Source organism: Pterocles gutturalis, unplaced genomic scaffold (genome assembly GCF_000699245.1).
Source record: "Pterocles gutturalis isolate BGI_N339 unplaced genomic scaffold, ASM69924v1 scaffold14415, whole genome shotgun sequence".
Classification (NCBI taxonomy): domain Eukaryota; kingdom Metazoa; phylum Chordata; class Aves; order Pterocliformes; family Pteroclidae; genus Pterocles; species Pterocles gutturalis.
This window is the reverse complement of record NW_010146059.1, coordinates 2,251-28,027: the sequence shown is the minus strand read 5'-3', so window position 1 is coordinate 28,027 and position 25,777 is coordinate 2,251. Positions and strand designations below refer to the sequence as shown.

Below are 25,777 nucleotides of genomic sequence, written 5' to 3'. Positions count from 1 at the left end.
AAGAATTAACTAGGGGGATTATTTTTTCCTTTAAGCTCTATGCTTAAAGCAAACACAGCTCAGAGACTTGATGCTGTTGAGCAGACAGCCCTATCTGCTGTCTTTGGAGTTGGAAGAAGATTGTTTAGATCACACAAGACTGGTCAAAAGTGAAATCCGTTCACAGAATGTAAAAGACAGAAGGGGTGAGGTACCCCTTGCATCTACCTCCTCTTGCCTCTCTAGTCTACTAGTGAGTGCACTTGGGCAGCAGTGGTGGAACGGCAGACCTCCTTTCTTGGCCTCTTTTGTTCTTTGTCCTTCCAAGGGCATCCTGTGTAGCCTGGGAAACATGCTTTGCACTTCCAGCAGCATGCTTTGTACTGTGCACCACTAGCTGTATGTGAACTAAAAGCCAACTTAAATCTTGGCAGCAGTGGGACAATCGTCTGTGGTGTCTCAGCAATACTTTCTAACTCCCTTGGCTATTAATTTTGTATGCAATATCTTTGAAAAGACTTGTCGCAAAAAAAATTTGAAAACCTGACTGTGGTGTTTGAGGTAAACTCCCTTGAGTTTCTAAGACCAGTGTTGTGAAACTCAACACTTCAGATAAGGAAGAATAAAAACATTCAGAGGAGGAAGAATAAAAACATTCAGAGGAGGAGGTAAGAGCATTGGAAAATGTCAGCCGTAGGTAGCAGGTGCTGTTTGCAGACCCTTAGATTTTATAGTATTGTTCTATACATCATTATCTGCTTTTCTCAATCTTGCAGAAATTTAAAAACCGAGTGCCTTCTGGAAACCCAGATCTAGCGCTGAGGTGTTCAAAACTACATGTAGGTACTTGTGGATCATTTTTTATAGAGCCATATGCAAAATTTTTTTTCTGACAGTGTGCTGACATCAGTTTCATGCATCGTTTGTTCTTTTAATAACAATCCTTTTTTTTCCCCTTCTCTCCCACCCAGCTTCTTCCCTCCACTTGCATGTGTGTTGGAATAGTGGCTGTGTTAATCACTGCAGGAGTTAAACTGACCTCCCACAAACATGGCAGACGAGGACCTTATTTTTCGAATGGAAGGGATTGATAATGCTAGGTCGACTACAGCAAACTCTGGAAATTATCTGGATGCTGATAGTGATGATGAAGACAACTATTTTATCTGTCCAATAACTGATGATCCAGTTTCTAACAAGTCTGCTAGTATCAAAGTTGACAATTATTATAGCAACTTGGCAAAAGCTGAACAGTACAGTTCAAGCTCTTCTCCTAGAAACTCTTTTAACCTTAAGGTAAGTGTTGGCTCCAGCCTTCAGTAAGGTTTTGATTTTACTTAGTTGATGGGAGATTCTCTAACTGCTTAAACTCTTGTAACTAACACTTTTCAATTAAAAAATACATGTCTTTTCCAGACCTGCAGTTTATTCCATTAAGCCAGTACTCTGACACTGCCATTGAATTGCTTACTGTCCCTTTTAGTTCAGTGGGAGATTTTCATCTATAAAGGCAGCAGATTCCAGGCAAAAAATTTGCTGCTGTTATGATCAAACAGTTAAAAAATCAGTATTGTTGATTGGGAGATTTAAAAGATGATACTTGTTGTAAGCTAAATTGGGACCTGGCAGAAGATATTTTATTATGGATCTTGCCAAGCAGAGTTAACAATCCATAATATTTTATTTGGACAAATGAAACTGTAAATGTTAAAATTGTAATAATAGGTCTTCAGGTTATAGTTCCTTCTTAGGGAGCTTTTAACGTGTTGACTATCGTGCTTGGGCATGAAGTGTCACACTGGCAGTAGTTCCCTGACGGTGTACTTGAGCAGTATCTGACCTTTTCAAGCGAACAGCAGTCACAGCGTTGGAGAGGGGTCAAAGGGGCCATAGTTGGTGCTTCCTTGGCAGTGTGTCCTGTCCCACTCAGCTCCCTTTGCACAGATCAGGCCAGGCAAAGGGAGACGAACCTGCAGGCAAAGGAGCCTCTGGAATGCAAGTGACATTCACTCTCACCATTTGTAGTAAACTGGCATGTCTCTTAGATTTTGTCTAGACTAGGATTTAATGTGTTTTATTAACACATTTCTTGTTGTAAATACGAACATATATATTTAATAGATACTCTAAAATCTTATGCATAATGCATGCTTTATTCCTGGAGAGATGGTTGATTTCAGTCAGCTAACATTAAGTAACACATGAAAAGTGGAACTGTCTTGTCTGCAGAGAGATTTTTACCAAGGCTAGTTAATAGAAACATTAAAAGGTACATATTTCTAAGGAAGGTGAAGAGTAGAAGTTTAGGATAGACAAGAGGACAGATTTTAGTGTATGCTATGCTAAGCAAGTTAAGACCTGATAGGGAGGTTAGTCTTCATTTGTGTGTACATTTTAGCACATACTAAATGCTTGCCTCTGGGCTTGCAGGGTGAGTTCTGAGTCATGTGGCATGAGATAAAACTGATAAGAACTTAAGAAAAAGCAGTTATTTCCTCCTTCCTAAGCCATCATGTTGGTTCTGCAGAATATACATTCCCATGCTTTGGGCTCCACAATGTCCAGTTTATCATTTTAGCTCCTATCACAGATAAAAAGCATTGGGTTGAGATGTGGAGTAAGCAAGCCTCAGTCTGCTGCCTAAGCTGCAGAAACGGTGACTTCCAGTGCAGAGTGAAGCAGACAGCCAGGACTGATAACATCTTAAACCACCACAGCCTGTCTACTTCTCAGACCCCAAAGCTAATGGCAGTGTGTGTCACTGATAATGAAATGCAGAGACAGATAGTTTTACTATTAACTCTACCTTTAAACAGGACTCAACAATGTTTAATCATCTAGTTAATAGGCAAGACTCTTTTAACACATTTTCCAGTTAAAAAATTGCCGACTCACATTTGTTCACAGACGTTCTAAGAATTAACTTAAATTAGGAATATAAATTGAAGAATGGCTTTTAAGTGGAATTTTTTTTTTTTAATTAACAAAGAGAACAGAGGCTCTTTGTCAATCATTTGTCTTATCACATGTGTTTTCCTACTTTTATGTTTCTCATGCATCCTTTAGAATGGCATACAGCATCGTTCTAAGCACGGCTCTGTGGGTGACCATAGTCGGGTAGGTTAAAAAGAACATGTCAACACCATATTTGATAGATGCATTATGATTTTTTTTTGTTTCTTTTTTTTTTCCCCTTTTTTATTCATTATTTTATTGTCTGGGAAAACTGCTTGCCTCAGCCCACAAAAGTCATCAAGTCAAAACTATGAAAGATGTCTGTTAAATGACGTAATACCCATCTTTTGTTCTTACAATGAGATATCACTTCTTTTAAAGCTCATATCTGTAGCTGTTTCTTCACAGTATTTCTTACTGGGGAGAAGAACAGAATGGATGCAAGACCTCTACTTAGACTCTATGGCAGCCGTATGGCTACAGCAGGAGAAAAATTGCACTGTTAGCACCATTTCCGTGAATTCCAACTTCTGTTTGTTTGAAAGTTAGAATGCAGCTTTTGTACAAAGCACCTCACAAGATCAAGGACAAGTAATTAATTTATTTAAATCATCACTTAGCATGGGCACAGATCACCTTTTGGAGAGGGAGCCTACTCAAGAATGATTTGACATAGATAATTGAGCAAGCAATTGTGCTTGTTTCTGTCTCTCCCTATTTCTTTCGTATATATTTGAGTTCCCAGGTCCATCTGAAATGTGTATCACTGCATGATCTGAGGCAACTTCATTTTCTTATGAAACATAGCAAATCTTTCTCAGCATGCCTTTTAAACTTGTTTTTTTTATTGTAGTATTGTGTTCATTTTTTGTTTTTATTGTCAGAAAATGCCGATATTTTCAAAGTTACTGCTTCTGCACACTTGAAATTCAGTCAGAGAAGCAGTAACAAAATCTGGGAGCTCAGTGTTTCTTTACTGGCGCGGGTACAGAGTGGCCTTTTCTCCTGCTCACCTTGCAGAAGGCCTTTGGCACATCACAGAATCATATCTCCAGTCTCTTGGAAAAGTGTAATGTGAAAAGGGGGAGATCAAAATGTTAAGAGAAAAGCATCCAAGTTGGCTGGTAGAGAAAGACTTTATATTCCAGAAAACTCCCTTGATTTTCTTCATGTTGACTTGGTGAAGATTGAAATGGTTACTTGTCTGGAATTGTTATAGTAATCCACTTTTACAGCATTCTAATTTCTTCTTTCTTATGCTGACCACAGATTTGGGGGTTTGGGGTTGGATATTTTTATGCACAAAAGGCTAAAAATCAAAACATAAAAGTGAATTAATATAATCTAGGTGCCCCTTTGCTATTTGCAGTTACATTAAAGATACTTGCAAATTACAACAGGTTTTGCAAATTATATTTGAATATACGAGACCAGATTCTGTTCTCGACAACTTTGCAGCAGAGCAAATTGAACTGAAACCTGATGCTTTATATTTCTGAACTGTGTTTCATTTTACTTGAAGCTATAAAATGTCAGAGTGGGCTCCTGTACCGCTCGGTCCCTGCTCTGTATAGTGCTTTGGGGGTTGTGTAGTTGCACAATTGGGATCCTGATGTGCTCCAGAAAATGCTGTTGTTGTGAGTTGCTGCTGATTATAAATGACCTGCCAGTTTGTAACTTCTTCAGGAAACCTGGAAACATGCTATTGAGAAAGCTAAGCACATGCCTGATCCATGGGCAGAATTTCATCTTGAGGACATTGAGACGGAACGAGCCACTCGTTACAGGTCCGTGGGTCTTTCTGCTTTTAATGCTGATGTTAAACAGAATGTGCTGTTATATACAAGGGCTGTGTTTGTGTAGTGCAGAATATGTATAATTACATGGCTGAAGAACTTTCAATAATGTCCAAAGTCAGTGTGTCTTAATTGAATCTCCCAGGAATACATAAATACTGCACATCATTAAAAAAAAATTTCAGCAATCCAGTATCATTCTCTCTCTCACTCCCACCCTAAGTAGTGTCTGAGTTTCACAATGTACACAGAAAACAATGCTGAAAAGTATTTTCTAGTTTATTTATTAATACTGTAAACTTAATCTAATAAGGAAATGAATCCCAATAAAGAGGCAGCATACTTAGTTTAAATAGTTCAGGAAAAAAAGCAACATAACACTCTGTGCCTTTCCCAAAATAGCAGTTTTACTGTTGCCTGTCTGTGCAGTATTGCTGCATGTAGCTGGAATTTAAATCCTTATAAAGCCCAGAATAGCTCAGCATGGTGTACGTGCAGAAACTGAGTTTGGCCCTTAAAATATCCTCAGTGCTTTAGCAAAACGTTTACCCTACTGACACAGGTTTCTCGGTGAAAGGAGTAGGAGTTAGAGGCCAGTTAATTGCCAGTTAGCATTGGTGTTTGGCGAGGCCTCCTTTCCAGTCACGTCACACTGTCACGCAGTGCTCCTCTTCCCCATACAGCGCATCTGTCTGTGGTCAGCCACACAGTCCTGAAATAGTTTGCTTATTTTAAAATACAAATAAGTGATAATACTGATTTAGGGCTACTCAGATACCCTGTTAAAAAGAGATGGCCCTGATATTCCTGTTTCCACCTCTTTGTCTGCTGCAAATTGGGGTGATACAGAATATATAAGGGGATATATGGGGTGTCTATGTGCATGAAGTACTCTGTGCAGATCAGGGGAATCACACTGGAAACAATCGTGTTGGTGACTCACTGACTGTGGTTCTGAATTTGGCTCTTACTGTGTTGGGAGTTAAGGGGGTGGGGAGAAACCACAGTCAGACTCCTTGTATATCACAGGGTTGTGCAGACGCTTGCTCCTCCCTTGGTGCGGTGTTGGGCAGTTCTTGATCCCGCTGCTTTTCACAGACACAGCTGGTGCTGCATTCTGCTCACATCCTCCACAGCCCTGCAGCAGATCCCCAGCCAGAACCAGGTTTATGAAAGCTCAGGGCTGGGGGACACAACCTGCCCAGTGCGTAGGGCTTGTCCGGGCTCCTGCTGGCAGTGTACTGCCTAAGCATCACAGAGGAGGTGTAATGTCTTGGCAGATAACAGCCTAATTTGTAGTGTTGCGAAAGTTTAGCTTCTGTAGTGGAATCTGTTCCTTGTCAATAGGGTACAGTGTGTCTTCAAAGAGCTATACCTATTTCTTTTTTCCTGCATGAAGTAAGGAGGGCAGGAGTATGGTGGGAAGACTGTAAGTTTTTTGTGTTGGAGTGGCAGCAGTGCTTTTTAGCGGTCAGCTAGAGATAAGGAAGGATAGGTGCTGGGGATGGGAGGATTTAGGTTCCTTCTGCATTTTTCTAAGAGGCACATCTCCTGATTTTGCAGGTACAATGCAGTTACTGGGGACTGGGTTGAAGATGAAGTCCTCATCAAGATGGCTTCACAAGTAAGATCACAGTGTCCTTCATGTTTATTAGCAGACAAATTTGTCATTTCCTTCCTGTTACTGAATAGTGGTGGCAAGATGGTTTTCTCATATGGAAGTTTTGAAGTATCAGTGTCATTCTTTTCTCCTGCATTTCTTTTTCCTCAGCTCATCCATTATATTTTGGTGTCCTAACAGCCTTTTCTTCCCAGAGTAGAGTAGAACACAGAGTCAGCCCTTCCCCATCAGCAACATGAGGCATTTGTTCCTTTCCTAATGATGTCCCTCCCATTTCAGCCCTTTTTTTTGACCTCATCTCCCTGGCTGGCAATAGTCCTATTATTTTGTGTGCTTCCAAATAACTTCTGCTCTTAGGATGAAAACAGACTGAATTTTCAGTATGTGAGGGTAGAAGCTACTGTGGCTTCCCAGTTAAATCATAGGGTTGGTGGTGTGTTGGAGTTGCCTTGCTGTGTGCTACTGACGTAGTATCTGGCGTCTGGGGGGGTGATGCTCTGTTTGGCACATCTTGTATGGAAGCATAAATGTGGAGAGCATGAGGTCTGTGAAGCCAGCTTCTCTAGGCAGTCACAACAGAGCTGTCTCCAAACTGGAGAAAGTAAATAATAGCTTCGTTAAAAAACATATCATGTCTGCTCCATGGGATATTGAGGAGGGGCTTGTTCCCAGTGTCTTTCCCCCAGATTCCTACTTACACTGCCAGTGGGATTTCACTTTGCTTTGAGGAGACAGATACTGTTTAGAGCCTGCTTGAGAGCTGCTTTCTGCAAGATAATAAAGGGGGAAGAAATGGTTGTGTCTCTTACTTCTTAGAAATTAATTTTGTGGAAATGGCAATGCTAGGTTTCTGTGTTTTCTTTTTCTTTTCCCTAGCCTTTTGGCCGTGGAGCAATGCGGGAGTGCTTCAGAACGTAAGTATCTTTATCTTTGGCTTTATTTTTGTTGTCCTCCATGCAGAATTTCACTTTGGTGTGGTGGAAATCGTGTAAAGTGCAGGTCCCTGTTAGCTCCCTGCTGTGCCTTTCTAAAAGGCATAGCTGAGGGCTTTTTTCCTGTTTCTGTGACTCCAGCTGCAGCTCAGGGAGTGGGGTTCAGAAAGCAAAACATTCTCTTAAGGGAAGCACAAGCAAGGCATCCAGTAAGCTTGCTTTGGAAAGTCGGGCTATTGTCTGTAGTGGAACTGCAGTGGGATGGATGATGTGCAATCATGTCCAGTGCCAGCAAGTATAATCAGCCTATCAATTAGCAATTCATAAATTCGTGCTCTTTCCACTATCTCTGGGTGGCAAAATACTTGTAAAACTACAGAAGCAGCTACTTTGTTTCTGTGTTCCTAAGTGTGCTAAAATATCTTTTAATTTGATATGAGCCATAGGTGTGAAGGCCAACTTGAGGTCTATAGTTGCACAGAGAAAAGGGGAAAGAACAGTTGGGTGTTGCAATCTCAGCTCAGAAGGCCTCTCTTGGTAAAGAAAGTTATCCTGCCAGAGTTTACTTCAGATCACATGTACCAGAATAATCCTGTTCTGACTAAGGCAGAGTTTGAATACTGACAGTCTTTCCAGAACAGTAAATTGTGTGGGAAGACAGAGGAGGATCTTTTCTTTTCTCAGAGAGTGTTAGCAAATATGGTTGCAGGCATCAGCATCCATCTATAAATCAGTTTGTGCTAGAAGACTACTCCACCCTTTACAGGCTCTGGAAATTAATGTTTCCTGGAAAAGGAGTGTGTGCGTGCCTAAGGCTGCTCCCCCCTCTTTTCAACTGCAGCATCCAGAGAAATTGCATTTCACGTATGGTCTCACTTCTGGAAAGAGAGAAACTCCTGAATAACAAAACATGGTGTTTTGAACTCGAGGAAAGAGGAGTAAAAGTAACCCCTCAGTCCTCCAGTTTGGCATTGTTTCAGTATTGGTTCATGCTGGTGGCTCTGTTCTTGCAAAGCCAGCTAGAGACAGCAGCGAATGAAGCCTGGAAAGTAACAAATCTTTGCCTGCTGACATTGCTGCTGACATTGCTTTTAGCTCTTGTTTCTGAGTGACCAAATTCCCCTTTACAGAATATCTTGAGTAGTGTCATAAACAGAAATTTGTCTTTGCAGCTTTGCCTTAACCTTTTGTACAAAGAAAACATTACCTCGTGTGTCAGCTTCCTACTCCTGGATTTCCCATAACTCTCAGCAGAGCACTGATATTTCCCATCTGGAGTGCTCTCTTCTAGATATTTGCAACTCTGCAAGTCTTTGGTCATGATAGTGACAGCATTGGCTGCACTTGGCACAATGAACTTCAGAGAGTGGTGGCTTTGGGAGAGTACGTGAGCTGGCTTGTTTTATGCAGAGAAATTTGTTTCTTCAGAGAACTGGAAAAGTTTCAAATCCTGTCTGAAATTCTTATCTCACTTGCTTGTTCCTTCTTTCCAATGCCTCCATTACAGTGCCTGGCTGCCTATCCCTGCAGGAGGACAGACAATCTGGAGTTGCTTTGCCTTTAGAGCATCCCTGTACTTCTACCTCTGCACCAAGGTCTTGAGAGGGAGAGAGGAAGGGAAGGAGAGAGAGGGCTGAGACTTTGAGTTCTGCTACTTGGTTCTCAAAATGTGTGCCATGGCACCAAGCAAGGCTCAGAGAACCATTGTTTGTTACTGAGCACAATATGAGAACTACTCCACAGCCAGCCATGCCTTACTCTTGATACTCCTCCTCATACTCCTCCTCCCCCTCCAGACTGGCTTGGCATTGCTGGGGTCTCCAGCAATCTGCTGCCATGGTAGTGGGTTTTTATACCTTTTTTTATACCTTTTTATACCTTTTTTGCCATTTGCCTGTACAGGCAAAGAAATGGAGGAGATTTAATTAAAATTTTTGGTTTTCCCTTCATCAGTGATTAATTTGTCTTTCAGGAAAAAGCTGTCCAACTTCTTACACACGCAGAACTGGAAAGGTGCCTATAACTATGTTGCCAAGCGATACATAGAGAGTGTAGGCAGGGATGTGTATTTTGAGGATGTCCGGCTTCAGATGGAAGCAAAACTCTGGGGAGAAGAGTACAACCGGCACAAGCCACCAAAACAGGTACATTCAAAGATCTTGCTGAGCAAAAATGCCGTCTTGCTCTTCTATTGGATTAGTTTTCAAATAAATTTAGAGAGAATTAATTGTTCATATTCCATTAAATTTAATTGTCTCAATAGATTCTTCTGACCTACTGTGTTTTCCATTAAATGGTAGCTGATTTTAATGAAGTGAATGCAGAAATTGGTTTCTCTTTCCAGAATTAGGCTCTGTGTGTTTGTGAATGACTGTTCTCAGCTGTTGACTGAAGACCAAAATAAAATGGTGTTTGTATTGCTCTTTTTGATATTTGCCCAGCTGCTTTTGAGATAATTAAAGATGTTATAGAATTTATTGCCAGCAGCAATCTCAGCAAGCACTTAACTGTTAGTGCTCTAGAAAGGTAGATGCTTAAATCTTGTAAATCTATCTAAACACTAAACTAGCACTGATTTTTTTAAGAAGAGCTGGAAGCCTGAATAACTTTACAAAGCTATTAAAATACAGATTTCTGAGGAGTGGTCAAAAATTTTCCAAAACATGAAGATACTGTAGCTTTGTTTCCTTTCGGGGTCTCAGTGACAATACTAGCACATTGTGTTAAGTGCACAGCGTTAAGATGTATGAAATCCCAGGTGGATGGAACATCAGACTGGGCTCAGGGTATCAAGAGAAGTTCCCATCCTCTGCAGTAGGGATGTACATGAACACCTAGGATTCAGGAAGAGGTGGTCCTTCTGCTTTGCTGGCTGTATTTCTGGCTCTGGGGTCCATGCTAAACATTTTGTACAGCCAACATAGCTTTGCACTTTTCCATGAGGTAAGGTGGATAGCTGCTGGTCAAACCTGGCCATTGCGTCCTGGACAAAAATGCCTCCAGCAGCAATCAGCTTGTTGAAAGACAAGAAACTACAGTCCAGGGATGAAGGACTGCAACTGTCATTCATTCCCAGCTTATGTTTGTTGAGTACGCCCATGGTATATATCAACGAAGCTGTCAAGTCCCTTTAATCCACAGCCAGTACTGAATGCCTGAGTTTAACTGTGACTTCAAATGAGAGGAAGAGGTGGCTTGGAGGAAGGGTGCTGCACGTGCACTGTGGTATCTTGGTTGTACCACAGACTGTGTGTGACATGTGACAAGATGCTTGGGTCAAGAAATATGCCCAGTGTGAGGGCCTTAACAATTGAACAGCCAAAATGAATGCTTTTGAATATGTGGACTATGTGCATTACCTCCCGCATGCGGGTGAGTTAATTACCTGTCTCACAACAGCCAGGTGGGGTGTAGAGTGAAGTGCACAGAGAGGAATCTAGAAATCAAGAAGTTTTAAATGCCATGTGGGGGAAGAGGTGTAAGCAAAGTGAGAGTTGTCAGGGTTTCTCCTTTAGGCGTGTGTCTGGGACAGGGGGAGGAGGTGAGGCAGGATACAGAAATACCTGAATGGTAGAGGTCTGCAGCCCTTCTCTGAAGAGGCATTTCTTCCCGTTGTGCAGTAGTTACTGTATGCTTTACTCTCTGGGTATAGACTCTCTGCAGTGGACTCTTAAGTCTACCCACAAAAATAAAATAGAAAGCCAGCACTTACTAAGAATTTTTCATAGGGGTTTGTTGCAAAAGTGAGCTGTTTTGAAGTGGTTGTTTTTAATTTATGGAATTCCTCCAATAACCTAGGCAGCACATGACGTCCCCCACCCCCTTGTTAAACAGACGTATCTTTGCAATTGTTTAGCTGCTTGCTTTGGGAAAGTTTTCACAGCTGGAGGAGTCACACACACTTTGATCTGAGGACAGTATTCTATTAGTCATTGTTTATCTTCTTTCCCTCCCAGGTGGATATAGTACAGACCTGTATTATCGAAATGAAGAACAGACCTGGAAAGCCTCTCTTTCATCTGGAACATTACATTGAGGGCAAATACATCAAATACAACTCAAATTCTGGATTTGTGCGAGATGACAACATTCGTCTTACTCCGCAAGTGAGGCTTTGTTTAATGCTTTCCATAGAGGCTGCTGCATGGAATTTCTTGGCTCTATCCAGAGGTGTTGCATTACTGCCAAGAAAGGAAACTGCATGCTTTCCAGTACAATGCCAGATTAATTTCTCTTTTTGCAGTATGTCTGCCTGCTCGTTCAAGCACCAAGTGCTGCTTTATTGCGTTTCAGTGTCTGTTGATTTTAGTTGAGTTGAACATGGTTAATACTCTTTGGAAACCTTAAGCCCTTTGACTCTGATTATAATTGCAGGCAGTGACATATTTCAAACTCTCTTCAAATTAGGGTGTGGAGAGAGGCCTCTTGTGTACTATGTACTAAATAGTCTTCTGGTGCCTCATGTAATGTGCAAAGGAGATGGCAGATATCCAACTCATGTAACTAAACATCTAGTCCATTTGCATATAAGAATCTGGTTTTTAAGCTACAGCCTCTGAATAGGTGAATCTGAAATTGCATATAGAAATACAAGTACAGATTTCAAATGATTCTTGGGTCTCGTAAAAGAACTTTAAAATAACTAGCAAAAAAATGCAAAGTGGTCAGTGTAGCAAAGGAGTGCTTTACTGTGGCTTGAGGGTTTTGTTCTTTTCATTTTTTTCCCCTATTTTTAAGGTATGCTTGATGTAAGCAGAGAGTTTACGTTCTGGGCTGTCAATTTTGTACACTGAATCTGTGCTATGCTTTCACAGGTTGGGAACAAAATGTTCCACGAGATTTGCTGCAGTTAAAATGTTTGTCTATCACCACCGGTCACCTCCCCCTAGGCCTGGCAGTACTTTTTTGGAGGCCTTCCCAGAAGATTCATAATGTCTGAGCTTTATGCCAAAAGAAGGGCTTTTTATAACTGATTCTTGAAATGCTGCATTTAAAGAGTACAAATGTGCATTTCATTATCTGATACATGAATGCAGAGCAAGATCAGCCATTCAGGGTCGTAGTAGGAGAAGGAGAATTTTGGAGATGCTCAAATTTTTTTTCTTTTTTTTTTCAAAATATTTCAGAGCTTTGCCTGTTGGCAGAAGGGAGCAGTGTCTCAGGGCTGCAGAGCTTGGAGATCCACAGGCACAGCCAGGATGTTTGTGCAGAAATGATTCTGCACTGGCTTCAGAGGCCACTGTTGTTCCCTCTGCCAGGCAGCTCCCCACTTTTAAGGTGAAAACAGAATCTCCAGTACAGGAAGGAGAAATAAAGCAATCTTCCTCTCCCCTGCGTGTTCCCACTGCTGCTTTTCACCCTACCTCTTTTAGCCCATCTCTGAGTGAGGGCAGGTTGAATCAGCAATCTGCTACGTCCTTTTAGTCTCTCATTGTTTTCATCATGATGTTTATACCAGTTGTATTTCACCAACAGGGTTACCAGACTTCTCTGCCCATTTATAAGAGGAGAATATGTATTGCTGTTTTCAGTAGATCAAGGAGGAGTTTTCTCAGACATCTTCTGTCGTTCTTCCCAGGCCTTTAGTCACTTCACCTTTGAGCGCTCAGGACACCAACTCATTATTGTTGATATCCAGGGAGTCGGAGATCTTTACACGGACCCTCAGATCCATACAGAGAGTGGTACAGATTTTGGAGATGGCAACCTAGGTAAAACCAATGATCCTGTTTCACGTGCTAATGGATGCTTATTTTGTCTTCCCAGCTGTCTGCTGAGTAGCTGCTACAGTGCTGAGTGAGCAGGCACATTTCTGAGGGTCTCACAAACAGCCTCAGTAGTTCTGTTGTAAGGAGACCCTGAATGGGGCAGCTGTCATGCAAGAGCAGATTTAAAATGAGTGCTGATCTTGGCTCATGTCTCCTGGCTTACTCTTCAACCAAACAAGTAATTAAATTAAGTAACTTCCTACAATGTGAGAGCAATAATCATGGCCTTTAATTTCCTTGTCACACTGCAGGAATGGATACAGCTGAATGTGAGAGATAAGCCTTGCATGTTTTTAAAGCCCCAAGTGTCCATACATAAAGTTGTACATAGGACACAGCAGATTTTGTAAGCAGGAGCAAATGTAGGCATGATTTTCAGTGATGCAGCCAAATTCATTTATTATTAGCTATGTATCCTGTGCATACATAGCTTTTGAAGATTTTGCAGGCTTCCTTTCACGCTCTCTTGCAGAGAGAGTGAAAAGCCCTTACAGGTGTTAAAACGGAAGTGGGTTGAGCTGTGTGTGCCACAAAGCACTTTCTCTCTTTTTTTCTCTTTTGACTTTTTGGAAAATGCTTTGGGTCTTCTAGCTTTTAATAAGTAAACAGTCATAAACTTTGACTAAACCCTTTCTTCACTTTTTTTAATGCCATAGGTGTTCGAGGTATGGCCTTGTTCTTTCATTCTCATTCCTGCAACAAGATTTGCAAAAGCATGGGGCTTGAACCATTTGATCTTTCACCTAAAGAGAAAGCTGCCTTGGATTATAATAAAAAATTGCTTGTAAGTGCTTGATGAAAAAATTCTAACTAAGCAGTGTAGCTGGTTTATTCTAACTTTAAAAGCCCTGTAAAGTATGCTATTTACATGGCAAATAAAACCATTGGATGTTGCAGTTTAAATACAACAGTTTAAAGCTGACTTATCCATACTTGTCTCTGAATTAATTGTGTAGCTTCAATGAATAGGGGACTTTGTAACGTGTATATTTAGGACCAAGTGTATCTTTGAATGCTGAAATAATTAGTAAGTTCCGTATCTCACAAACCTAATTTGGGGAGAAAAAAAGAGTAGAACTGCTTGTCTTTAACTGATTTCAGTTTCAGCTGATATTAGTGGGACTGGGACTTGATGAAACACTTCAAATGTAATTCAGTTGTAAACAGAACTCTCTCTAGAGACTGTAACAATCCCCGGACTTGATATTTTGTTGGAGTGTAGAACTTTTCAAAGAAAATAGTTATGTATACTTGTGCATATTTATACCTCCTCTTTTGTAGAGGACCCCTAATAAACATTCAGGTTGGCTTATGTAGCATGCTTAGAATACGGAGAAGCATTATTCATGGGACTTTCTTGTTAATTTGCCAAGGAATCTGCTCAGACAATTCTCCGTGGAACAGAGGAAAAATGTGGCAGCAGCCGGGTGAGAACAATCTCTGGTAGCCGGCCTCCTCTACTCTCCCGTCTGTCTGAAAACTCTGGAGATGAAAGCATGAGTGATGTAGCATTTGACTCTCTACCCTGCTCTCCTTCCTCAGCAACCCCTCACAGCCAAAAGATGGATGTGCTTAGTGAGTGAGCCTCATACATAACTTCCTTGGGGGTTCCTGAAGTTGGGCAGTGACTTGTTTTATTTTTTTGGCTTTAAACACAACAGCATGTTGTATTTAGTCGAGAATACTTGTCTCTAGCTTTCCTCTTCGAGCAGAAATAAAACTAGAAGTACTTCTAGGTAGCTAATTAATGCACAGATGCTTCTGTGAAAAACCTGCAGTAAAATGATGGTGTCTAGAGCTTTCTCCTCAAGCACGTTATCTTTACAATAAGAAGCAAATATTTCTCTTCCTAGATTGGCCTGTGTTCAACGAAATAGATAACTTGATTCACAAAGACTATGATCAGCTTGATAACCAAAGGGTGAGTGTCTTTCCAAGAGAAAATGAGATTGCAGTTCCTGAGTGCATGTGTCTTTAAAGGACTGTCTGAAGACTTTGTTCAGTAAAAACACGTAAAGGTGCTCTGCCTGCTTTCGTTGCTCCAGGTCATGCTACCTGCATGCATTTGATGTTTCTAATAAAGGAAGAACACTTTATTTTAAAATAGTATTATTTTTTTTTCCCACCAGAAATCTATTTGCATCTGGTATGTTTTAACAGATAATTAAAGTTTATGTCTGTTCCCCTGCCTGCATGTTGTGTCTTTGTAATTTGTGCCAACTACCGTGGTATGAAAGCTAAAGAGAATCCCCATTGATTAGGTCTCTGCAAATACTGGTGCTGTGGGATGTTAGAGCACCTCACCTGAAGAGACTGCAATAAGTTTGCAATGGAAATTTTCCAACACTAGGGCCTTAGTACCAGGGGCTGTCAGATACTGTTTTATCTTTTAACTGGCTACCACTGAAGACTGAAAACTATATTAAGTGGACTCTTGGTTTGATAAAGTATGTGAGTCCTTGACTGGAGTTTTTTAGTGTATCTAAGAGAGAACACAAACTTGGACAGTACCTTCCAGGTCATTAATTCCTGTTCTGTCTGTCAGAGGTAGCATAACATACAATCATTTTCATGCAGTGCATCCATCCAGCATGTTTCATTGAACCATAAGAAGGTTTTCTCTGTGGAAAATATCAAGCTGAGATCCTTACAAAGGGTAGTGCTAATGCTGTGATGTTTTCTTCTTATCTTCTGTAGGATTCTGAAAATGGTGGAGATAGTGGATATCCCAGTGAAAAGAGAAGTGAGCTAGAAGATCTGGATCATAGAGAGAGGGTAAGAAACTTATTCTGGGGTTAGTGGAGTCGGACCTGTTCATATTTGAACTGTTTCCATAGAAGAATCTTTTTTTTTTTTTATCCCTCTTGATCTAGACTTTGTAAATGGAGGAAATGGAAAGAAATTCCCACTTGCAAAATTACTTATTCATCTTTCCTGATAATGTTAATGACACTTTTACAGGAAAATGACTTGTAACGAGGAGCTTAATTTCAAACATTACATTTGGTTGCGTATTGTTGTGTTGGGTCTTTTTTTCAGTATTCTGTATTGCATTTGAGAAATGTTGCCAGCTTCTTGTCATATGGAATCTGTTAATATGATCTGCTTTCAGACTCTTTTACCTTCTCTACTTTCTATGGCTTGAGATAGCAGAGAAATTAATGTTGTCAGTTAATAATATGCAATTTGGAATTCCCATAGGTTAGTTGGTTACTCCTTTAAAATACAAACTTTTAAATAAATGCTTTTTGACCTGAAGGTCTTAACTAGATATTTAATTAGAAGATAGTAAAGAGAATACTGCTTCCAAAGGTACCACTCTTTTTGTCACCTTTGAAGCAGCAGGATATTTGTCGTGGGATGTCCAGTCTACAGGATTAAAGCCTGGGTGTGCCATATTCTATATCATTTCGGTATGTTTCTCTTTATATTGCAATATCACTGTGAGAAAAGAATCCAGTGGGAAACTACTTCAGTCATTGTCACTACTAATTTTGCTGGATGGGAATAGTCTAGAGGGATAACTGGTACGCATCAGTTGCTGCAAATTAAATTATGCAAATCTTTACATTAACGTAGGGCCATTCAAACAACAACCGAAGACATGAATCTGATGAAGACAGTTTGGGAAGCTCTGCAAGGGTAAATAAAGCGGAAATGTTCATAGACTATGAGTTTGCCACTCTGCTTGTCCTTTGTTCCACTGATCTGCCATCTAACTTCACGTCACTAAATTGGATGTCAGTTTTCCCTCCTTTTCATTTACAGAATATGTTTATTAATATTAACTTACCACTTTGTGTTGTTTCCTTTTCTGTTTGTCTTTATTTTCCAGTTAAAGAAGTACTGTTATAAACAAATTGTCACCTCTGTAACTGATCCCTGACATAAATTAGTGATTATGCATGAGTTTCTCACTCTAAAAAAAAATCATGAGAATCCTATGGATTTTTTTTTCTGCCTGACTAGATAATATTTCCTTTCTGCGCTTTATTTTTAGAATTGTGCCCCATACGTGGTTGGATGATTTTTTAAAAAATGTGCAATGTTTGAAATATGTGACGGTAGGCATCTCCACTGTGTATCTAACTGAGTTAGGGAAGACCAGACCTCCTTCTATGTTTTTACAAAATATAGCTTCTGTGATAATTAGCTTCTGTGGCTATAAACTTGAACAAATAACTCTCTTCTGCAAGGAAGGGAAAAATAAGAGCTTTGACAACAATGGAAAATTTTAATTACAGTTTCCTTGTAATGATTATATATTGCTGTTTTGGGAAGCCTAAACAGGTTTAACAGACCGAAGTTCTGTGCCAGTAACCTTCCCTGTTGTATTTCCCCTGTGACCCTCCAAAGGCTTTCATTCTGATAGGAATGTTTTCAGCTACTGTTTCCCATCCACCCATTATGTTGAGAAGTTGTTTGTTCTCATTTGTGTTGGACATCCTGAGAAACACCAATGTGTGTATCTGCCTATCATCTTCTGCATTGTTACTCTTCATTTTTCTGGAGTTGCAGAGTGCAAGCAGCATTTAAAATGTTTTTTGAACTGAAATTTTGACCAGAAAAGTGTGGGTTTAATTTTTTTGGGTTTTTTGTGCGTGGATAACTGTGCTTGCAGTGTGACTATTGAGGTACTATTTTTGTAAGTACCTTTTTTCCGATTCAGAGCCTAAAGATAATTCTTTGCTTTGCTGCTGTCATTTATGGAAGAGATTTGATGTTGGCCTTAGAAACAGAGGGCTTTACTCTGTTTCTTTAATGAGGAATAATAACCATTTATTCATCTACTACCATGACATTTGAAAGCTATGTCTTAAATTACAATATTTACTAATAAGTAATAATATTAATGGAGGCTTTGATTCTGCATGGTAATCCTTATCAATAATATGTAAAGTTTAATTTTGTATAGAAATAATAGTATTTTCCCTATTTTAGATCAGTGTGGAGAAATGGAATCTCTACAACTCTTCCAGAGTCCACATCCACAGGCCGTCCTGCGTTGCCCAAGAAATTCAGAGGCTCAACGCACTAGAACTTGAAAAGAAAATTGGGAAGTCAGTCCTTGGGAAGGTAGGATGAGTCTAATAATCCTGTTCTTCCCAACTGGAAAGAAACATCTTGTATTTAGTACTTAGAGGTATTGTCAGCATGAGTTATTCCTGCAGGTGAAGATAAATAACATGTCTGTAGCTTTCTGTCACCTAATCATATTTTATGAAGGACATTTAAGCTCAGGAACCCATGAATTCCTTCTGCTTTTGGACTTGCAACATCTGGGCTCGTTTGGGAAGAACCCGACTGTTGATTCAACTGCCTTTCCAGGGGCATTACACAGAGAAGATACAGGGGGATAGATACGGTGTACCTGACCCACGCCCACGCCCCTTGCAAATAGGCAAGGTTGGGCTCCTAAAAAATGGCAGCATGGACCAACTCTTTTTACTCCAGACTATCCCAGACAATGCAAATGTGAATGAAGTTTGGGTTTATGTATGGGCTTAAACCCACACAAAATACACACTGTAGATCTTCGTGAACATCCTGAGAGCCTCAGATGTTCTCAAACCTTTTGGTTTGACAAGAAAACTGCATTTCCTTTGGGAAGGGGAAGAAGAAAAACCCCTCAAAATCCATTACGTGTTTGGAATGAAATTCTGCCCCCACTGACAGAGGCTTCAGTGGTATGAGGATTTTATCCTGGATAACCACCTTGATTTTCTATGCCTCAGGTTAATTCCTTTCCTGTGAGGGCCCTTGCTGTACATAAAAATCTGTGACCCATGGTCACTGCCATTTGCCCTGCTGTTAGGCAGTTGCAGGCAGGGTGCTTTTAACTGTGGCTCCTGCCTAAAGGTCTCCAAGGCCCTAGCAGATATGCAGGGACGTGCCCCTAAGACGTGGTGCTCTGGTGGGGCAACCTGCTGGGCTACTGCTTAGGGTACACTGATGTGGGAAGATGCTGTGGCAGCTAGTCTTGCTGGTCTTTTATCTCTAGTAGTCAGGTTTATAAAGCTGTCTCTGTCTAAGCTGGAGAGGCAGCTGCACTGTGTATAATCATTGCCTGTTGCCTCTTTAATCAAGTTAGACTTCAAGTCGGTGTGTTATCAGACTAGTCCCCTGCTCAGTCACAGAGGGGTACACAATTAGCTTTAATTAAGCAGACACCTCAGAGAGTTATTTTTGTGCCTAAGTATGGGCACAGGGATTTTGAAGAATCAGATCTATACTTAATACTTGTGTCTCTTTCCTATACAATTGTGTTCTAGGTTCATTTGGCCATGGTTCGCTATCACGAAGCTGGGCGTTTCTGTGAGAAAGACAAGGAGTGGGATCAGGAGTCAGCCCTGTTTCACCTGGAGCATGCTGCAGACTGTGGGGAGCTGGAAGCCATCGTTGGGTTAGGACTCATGTGCTCTCAGCTGCCACATCACATTCTTTCTGAGGTCACTCTGGAGGTAAACAGAAAGATCAAAGAAAAGGCCAAAATGCAGAATTGTGGTCCATTGTAAAAATAACTTAAGAATAGCAGGAAATTAAGACAAAACAATAACCATAGTAAGCTCTTCAGAGAAAATAGATTACTTTGTAATTAAGGACTTGGACAAAGCAGCAAAAAATGCTGCCTGTTCCTGGTTTTGCCAGTGAATTACTGCATATCTTTGGAAAGTTTTTGAAGTGATCATTACTATTCAGCTTCCTAGTTGTTTTTGTGGCTGGGCCTGTTTCTCAGACATACTAAACACTTGCAGCTGTTACCGACTTGGAGAAACTGCATTTAGTGTTAGAGGAAGGAAGGCACGGCTTTACGTAGGAACATGCATTTTAGTTGTTTTGTTTGTTTCACTAGGACACAAAGGAGAACAGAAATAAAGGATTTGATTACTTGCTGAGAGCAGCAGAAGCTGGAGACCGGCCTTCCATGATTCTGGTAGCAAGAGCATATGATACAGGTGTAAATCTTGCTTCAGACAGGTACTGGGCATGACTGAGTAACTTAACTTGGTGGTACTCCACGGGTGGGGGGAATGCTTGCTGCACATCTTTCATTCATGTGAAGAGCTTGTTATTAGGCCATGATATATCAGCACAGAAAGAAAATCAGAAGTCATTTCTGCTCTTGGACACCTGCATGTGTGTGGGATCCACCTGCATGTGTGAGTTTAGCTTTCATACTGAGGTTGCCCTATGACAGCCACGTATTTTTGCTCTGAAGTCGCTGATAAAACTCCCTTTGACTTTACTGGGAGTTGCATACTTGGAAATCCTGGGATCAGTGGGAAAAAATAAACACAAGATCTTTTGGAGATGTAGTACCTTAAAAGTAAGTGAAAAGTATTTACAACTGACATGTCTCCTCCTTAGTGATTTTTTTGAAAACACATGTTTTTTTAAAAGGCTTTTTTTTTTCTAATTAAGCTGTGAAAGGAGCTGTAGAACAGGAGAAATAAGTGAAGTAAAGTAACTGTAGACAAGATGCAGTCAGATGAACGAAGTATTTGTCACAGTTGTAGTCTTTCACTGCTTCTTATAATAGAAGTAGGAATGGAAATTGCACAGGAACAACAGTCTTAATGCTGAGGATGTTACTTTTAATTAAGGATGATTTTAAGTTTTAAGAAGTTAAAAAATGCTTTTAGGTCTCTCTTAATTTGGCCAGCACTCCTATTTAGATAGGAAAGATAAGAGCAGCATTGTGACTAAGAAATTGTGATTTGACAAAAGGCTACACAGTTTGGAGTTGGGGTTTTTTTAGCATTTGAGATGAATTTTATTTAAAAGTGGACAAATACTAATTTACTTAAGTACCAAATATAACAGGTGATGACAGTGATTTTTCTGCTTTTGTATTGTAGCATGTATTTGTTTATTACATGAGTTTTCTGTTTTGTGTAAGAGTGAAACTCTTGGCAATGGTGAAATTTAAAATAACATTAAGCTTCACATTGAACTGCACTAAGCATTCTCAATATGAAAATTGCTGGGTTTAATGTATTTACAAAACAAGATTCTCTGCAACTTCAGATTGTTTCTAAATCAGTTATGTTCACAAATATAAATGCCAGAGCAAAACCAAGTCATGAAAGCTCAGAATCTGGAGTTCAGCAAGGCACTTCAGTCTGATACTTTCTCCTCTGTAATTACAGCATAAAGTGGCCCCAGCCTCATTTGATGTAGTGACCTGATGCTGCAGTGCAGTTAATGAGCCTCCATGAGAATATTTGCTTTCTTGGAGAGCACCAAGGCTCTGAGAAGCTAGTGCTAAACTGAATTCTGAATCTCCAATGCAAAGTACATTTGTTTCTTAAGGTAACCATCTTCAAAAATTATTTTTAACTCCAGAGAACAAGATTGGAAGGAGGCGCTGTACTGGTACAATGCTGCACTGAACATGACAGACTATGATGAGGGAGGTGAATACGATGGCACTCAGGATGAGCCTCGGTATCTGCTCCTGGCCCGGGAAGCAGAGATGTTGATGACGGGAGGGTTCCACCTGAATAAGGATCCGCAGAGATCAGGTGAGGCCTCATTTGCTTCTGTAATCAGTAATCCTGCTTTTCCTTCTCTGTTCCCCAACATGTACCCCAAAAATACATTTCCTGCTTCAGCTGTTATAAAACATATAGGGGTCAGTACCCTCAGATTTGCAGATGAAGCTGTAATGATGCTGGGTGATACAAGGCTGAAAACAGTGAAAAAAGAGATCTTGCTGCTGACGGGGGAGTGGGCAGTGCCAGGTCCAATCCTGTGATACACTGAGTCACGAGCAAGCAACTCCCTCCCTGTGAAGCCACTGAACTGCAGGTTGCTGCTTGTATTTTGAGTTACACCCATGACTCCCAGGCCTTAACACAGCATTGTCTTAGTTGTTATGTAGGCTATATGTCAGGCGTCTTAAGTCTCACAGTTATCCTGGGGGCTTCTATAGGCTCGTCATATTTCCAGTCCTTGCAAATACACTGAAGAGCCTTTGGCAGCCAGCCGTATAACTTCCAGCTTGAAGAGCGAAAGCCAGATTCCCAGCTGATGTAACTCTGCTGACACTGTTAAAACACACCCATATATCCAGCCCTGTAGTTTGGCCTTAGTTTCTCTTTTTATCACTTAATTGCTTCAGGATAGAGGTGTTTTTTCTTTACCCTGTCAACATAACTGATACTATTTCCTCCTCTAGGTGAGCTCTACACAGAAGCAGCAGAAGCAGCAATGGAAGCCATGAAAGGCAGACTGGCAAATCAGTACTACCAAAAAGCAGAAGAGGCTTGGGCAATGATGGAAGAATGACACCACAATTAAGCACTTCTTGTATATAGTTTTTTTATAGACTTGCTGCATTTGCAGCTAAAAAGATATCTTTTTATGTGGCTTTGCCATGTTTGGTTTTTTTTTGTATTATAGTTTTCTAATTTTTTTTTGAGGGAGGAAATCCAAATGTAAGTGGTGTGTAGGGTACCGCAGTGTACTTCTGCTAGTGTTTTAAAGCTCTAATACAGACACACTTGATTTTTTTTTGTATTTTTTTGACTGTTAGAACTGAGAGGCCTAGGTTTTTCGACAAAAAAAGAAGTTGATACCTGCTTAGGTTTCACATGTACTGTTTTTTACACAGCAAATGATCAGTATGTTTACATTTTTCTTTTCCTCCCCACATACAGAAAAAATTGTCCTAAATGCTCAGCATTTCTTCATCATTTTTGATCTCACTAAATTTGCATGTAAATATAAATTTTCAATTTAAGCATGCAGCTACTCATTTTAATAAGCAGTCCCTTTCTGTTACACAGGTGTCGTTGAGCACTTCTGTTATTCTTCTCAAATTAATTCCAGATAGAATCCTGACAGTTTGAGGTGGGGTGAGAGGTAGGGAAGATGCTTCAGATTGGCAGTGAGGATATTCAGGGTGGAATATGTTTTATTCATTACCAGCGTTGCCTATTTCACCATCAGAAAATCACTGATGTTCCTGATGAGGTGAGGCATTCAACTACCTTTCTCATTTTCACATTTTGCACCGTATAATAACCTAGTTGTATGAAAATTTACTGATCTTACATTATATTTGTCCAATGATGTACAGTAGCAAGACCTGTAATATATGGGTAATATTAAGTTATTTTTGGAGTGATATCTCAATTCTCATTGAAGCCGGATCATCTCACTTAAAATGAGAATACACTTTCCACTATTTCCAGAGGGACATTTGAAAAGGTTAGAGGATGTTGATTCACTATTTCTATGTATAGAAAATAATTTATCTGGTTAAAATAGCTTTTAAAATAGTGTTTTACCTGCAAAAGGTTTCAAATATCAGTTAGAGAAGATTGCTGAGTAAAAAGAGAAAACAGTATTATCCCCAAACACTTGAATTTCTGTGTCCTGTTTGCATAATCCTAGCTAGTAACGGGAGGACAAATACATGGTGGTGGTTGAATTATCATTGCATAGACATAAGTTTCTTCCAAATCCAGTATTTTATTCCAAAGCTTCCATGCCATCTATACAGATAGTACAGAAACTGTTCCTATTTCTTGGTCATGGTTAACAGTTGTTCTGCAGGAGATTAAGATGGAAGCTTTTTGCCGCCTTGGCCTTACAGTCTCCTGAGGGTGTAAATTTATATGAGGGGCAGCCCCTCTGAAGTGCTGAATGACCCACAATGCTCACTAGCCTCACTTTAGCCAAGCTTTTAAAAGCAAGCTTAAAACTAAGCAGGCTGCTAGATGATGCAGTTGATTTCATTGGGGCTTCTTGCATGCAGAGTCAGGTAATATTCATTTCTTGTAAAATGCAGAAAGCATTCAAGGAACAGAAATCAGTTCCTTTCCTGTGTGAGTGCTTTTACTTTTTCTGGCATGTGGATCATTGTTTAAACAATGTCCAAGCATGATGTTAGTCACAACTGCCACTGTCTGAAAGAGGTGATATCCTGGTGGTTAAGGAAGTGAGATGGGGATATTTGAATCCTTTCTAGGAGAGAAGGAAAAGTTATCCTTGGATGTCGTACTTGTGGGTGGGTGCTGTAACCACCAGGCAGTTGCAGCTGTGAGTAGCCTTGCAATGCATGGACACATCTTTCTGTATAATGCAGGGTGTAGGAAAGTAATGCTCATGGCCTTTTTATTTTGTTGGGGGTTTTTTTTGCTCTTTTTATGAGAGTGAAGGTGAAGCTCTTCACTTGTTAATGGAGGAATGTCTTAATTTCTAGATCTCAGGTGGGCTTGGGTAGATACTAAGCTAGGTACTAAAATAACCACAGTTTTGGACCTAATATTTTTTGGACCTAATACGCTGGAATAGAACCAGAGTTTGTAGGATTGCAAGTCAAATGGATGTTTTAAGTGCCTACCCAAAGCTCTGCTTTAGGTGCCTAAAGCCTCTTTTGGATGTGGCCTTTTTGCTTTTTTAGTTGGTAGCACTAAAATACCAGCTCTCAGTGCAAGGTGAATGTGCCATTCACCTCTGAAGGCAGCCGAATAGTCAAGAGTGTTTTGTGCAGAACTGATACAGTGTAGGCACTATAACAAATGCAGACAAAAGGATTTGTTTTCCTCATAAGGTGTTGATGCCAAGTCTTTTGAGATTTTCCTTGAGAAGGAAGCACGTGTTAACAACATCAACCACGGAGGGAGGAGAGGAGATTGAATGTGCCCATCCAAAATATGTACGTAAGGGATGTAATTATTGACACTTTTTTGGTGTAGTTTAATTTGCTAAATTCAGTAGTTGCTGACAGTTCTCTGTAGATCTGGTACATAAATGTGCACACAGCTCAATGAAAAAATTATTATGATTAATTCTTTGTTTGCAAATACAACTTTTTAGTCATGTAGACTACCTTCTGTTTTTAGCTATACAATAAATAGGACTGTCAATTTGAAAATGGAAATTGTTTACAGAAATATGCACAACTTATTGTATGACATTCTTTTGAAGAGAAAAACTATATATTTGACAGACTTTTGGAATTATATTGCTACATGTTGTATCTTTGATCTATTCACAATGAATAAATAAAAATCTATATTTTTGAAAAACATGAAAATAAATCTGAGGCTCAGCCTGCCAGAACTTATCTCGGTTGAGTGTTCCCAGATGTCAGTGGGAACATTGCTTGGGTAAGCACAGCGAGATGGAAGCCTCTGTTTGTATGTCAGATATCTAAATACTGATTGCCTGCATCGCTTAGTCCTCTCATCACTTTGACGGGTTTCATTATGGTGGGTCAATAAAGTTGTTCTTTTTGTCACTTTCCTCAGTAGAGTTTTAGTCATTGCATGTGGGGGTTTGCTTTTGTTTCTTTCTTTGTAATTTGCCAAAGCTCAAGCTTCCAGAAACAAGCTTCCAGAAGTCCTTTGTGGTGTTTTTATTATTCCATGCCTGATTTAATTCACTTTTCAACAGTCAGAAGTAACTAACTGGGAGGAAATAACTAGATGCATACCAAAAAAATCTGTTTTCCCAATCCTACTGTATCAAGCTTCCAGAAGTCCTTTGTGGTGTTTTTATTATTCCATGCCTGATTTAATTCACTTTTCAACAGTCAGAAGTAACTAACTGGGAGGAAAAACTAGATGCGTACCAACAAAAACTGTTTTCCTCAAGGAAACAAAAAGGTTGATGTGCTGTTTTATTTGTGTTCAATTCCACATGCAATGTCTGCAGCTAATATGGGACAAGGTGTGAGGGCTGAGGTGCTCATGTGCAGGCTACAGGGGCATC

At 40.1% G+C, this 25,777-nt stretch overlaps 1 protein-coding gene across 1 annotated transcript; it reads left to right on the top strand.

Annotated features, from left to right (window-relative positions):
• The first annotated feature begins 1,029 nt into the window (after positions 1–1,029).
• EEF2K (eukaryotic elongation factor-2 kinase) lies at positions 1,030–22,342 on the top strand. Its single transcript, XM_010085598.1, has 17 exons — positions 1,030–1,275; positions 4,621–4,721; positions 6,294–6,354; positions 7,228–7,265; positions 9,256–9,427; positions 11,240–11,389; positions 12,862–12,994; positions 13,708–13,835; positions 14,425–14,626; positions 14,905–14,972; positions 15,749–15,826; positions 16,631–16,693; positions 17,993–18,127; positions 19,324–19,512; positions 19,905–20,029; positions 21,398–21,576; positions 22,233–22,342. Exons 1-17 carry the CDS (start codon positions 1,030–1,032, stop codon positions 22,340–22,342), a joined length of 2,178 nt encoding a protein of 725 aa, XP_010083900.1.
• Positions 22,343–25,777: the final 3,435 nt, after the last annotated feature.

What these genes read in the sequence shown, in the direction of transcription:
- EEF2K (XM_010085598.1), top strand. Translation starts at nt 1,030, where the DNA reads ATGGCAGACGAGGACCTTATTTTTCGAATGGAAGGGATTGATAATGCT. An exon ending in GGCACAAGCCACCAAAACAG is followed by an intron (nt 9,428 to 11,239) that starts GTACATTCAAAG and finishes TTTCCCTCCCAG; the next exon opens with GTGGATATAGTACAGACCTG. An exon ending in GTAAATCTTGCTTCAGACAG is followed by an intron (nt 20,030 to 21,397) that starts GTACTGGGCATG and finishes TTTTAACTCCAG; the next exon opens with AGAACAAGATTGGAAGGAGG.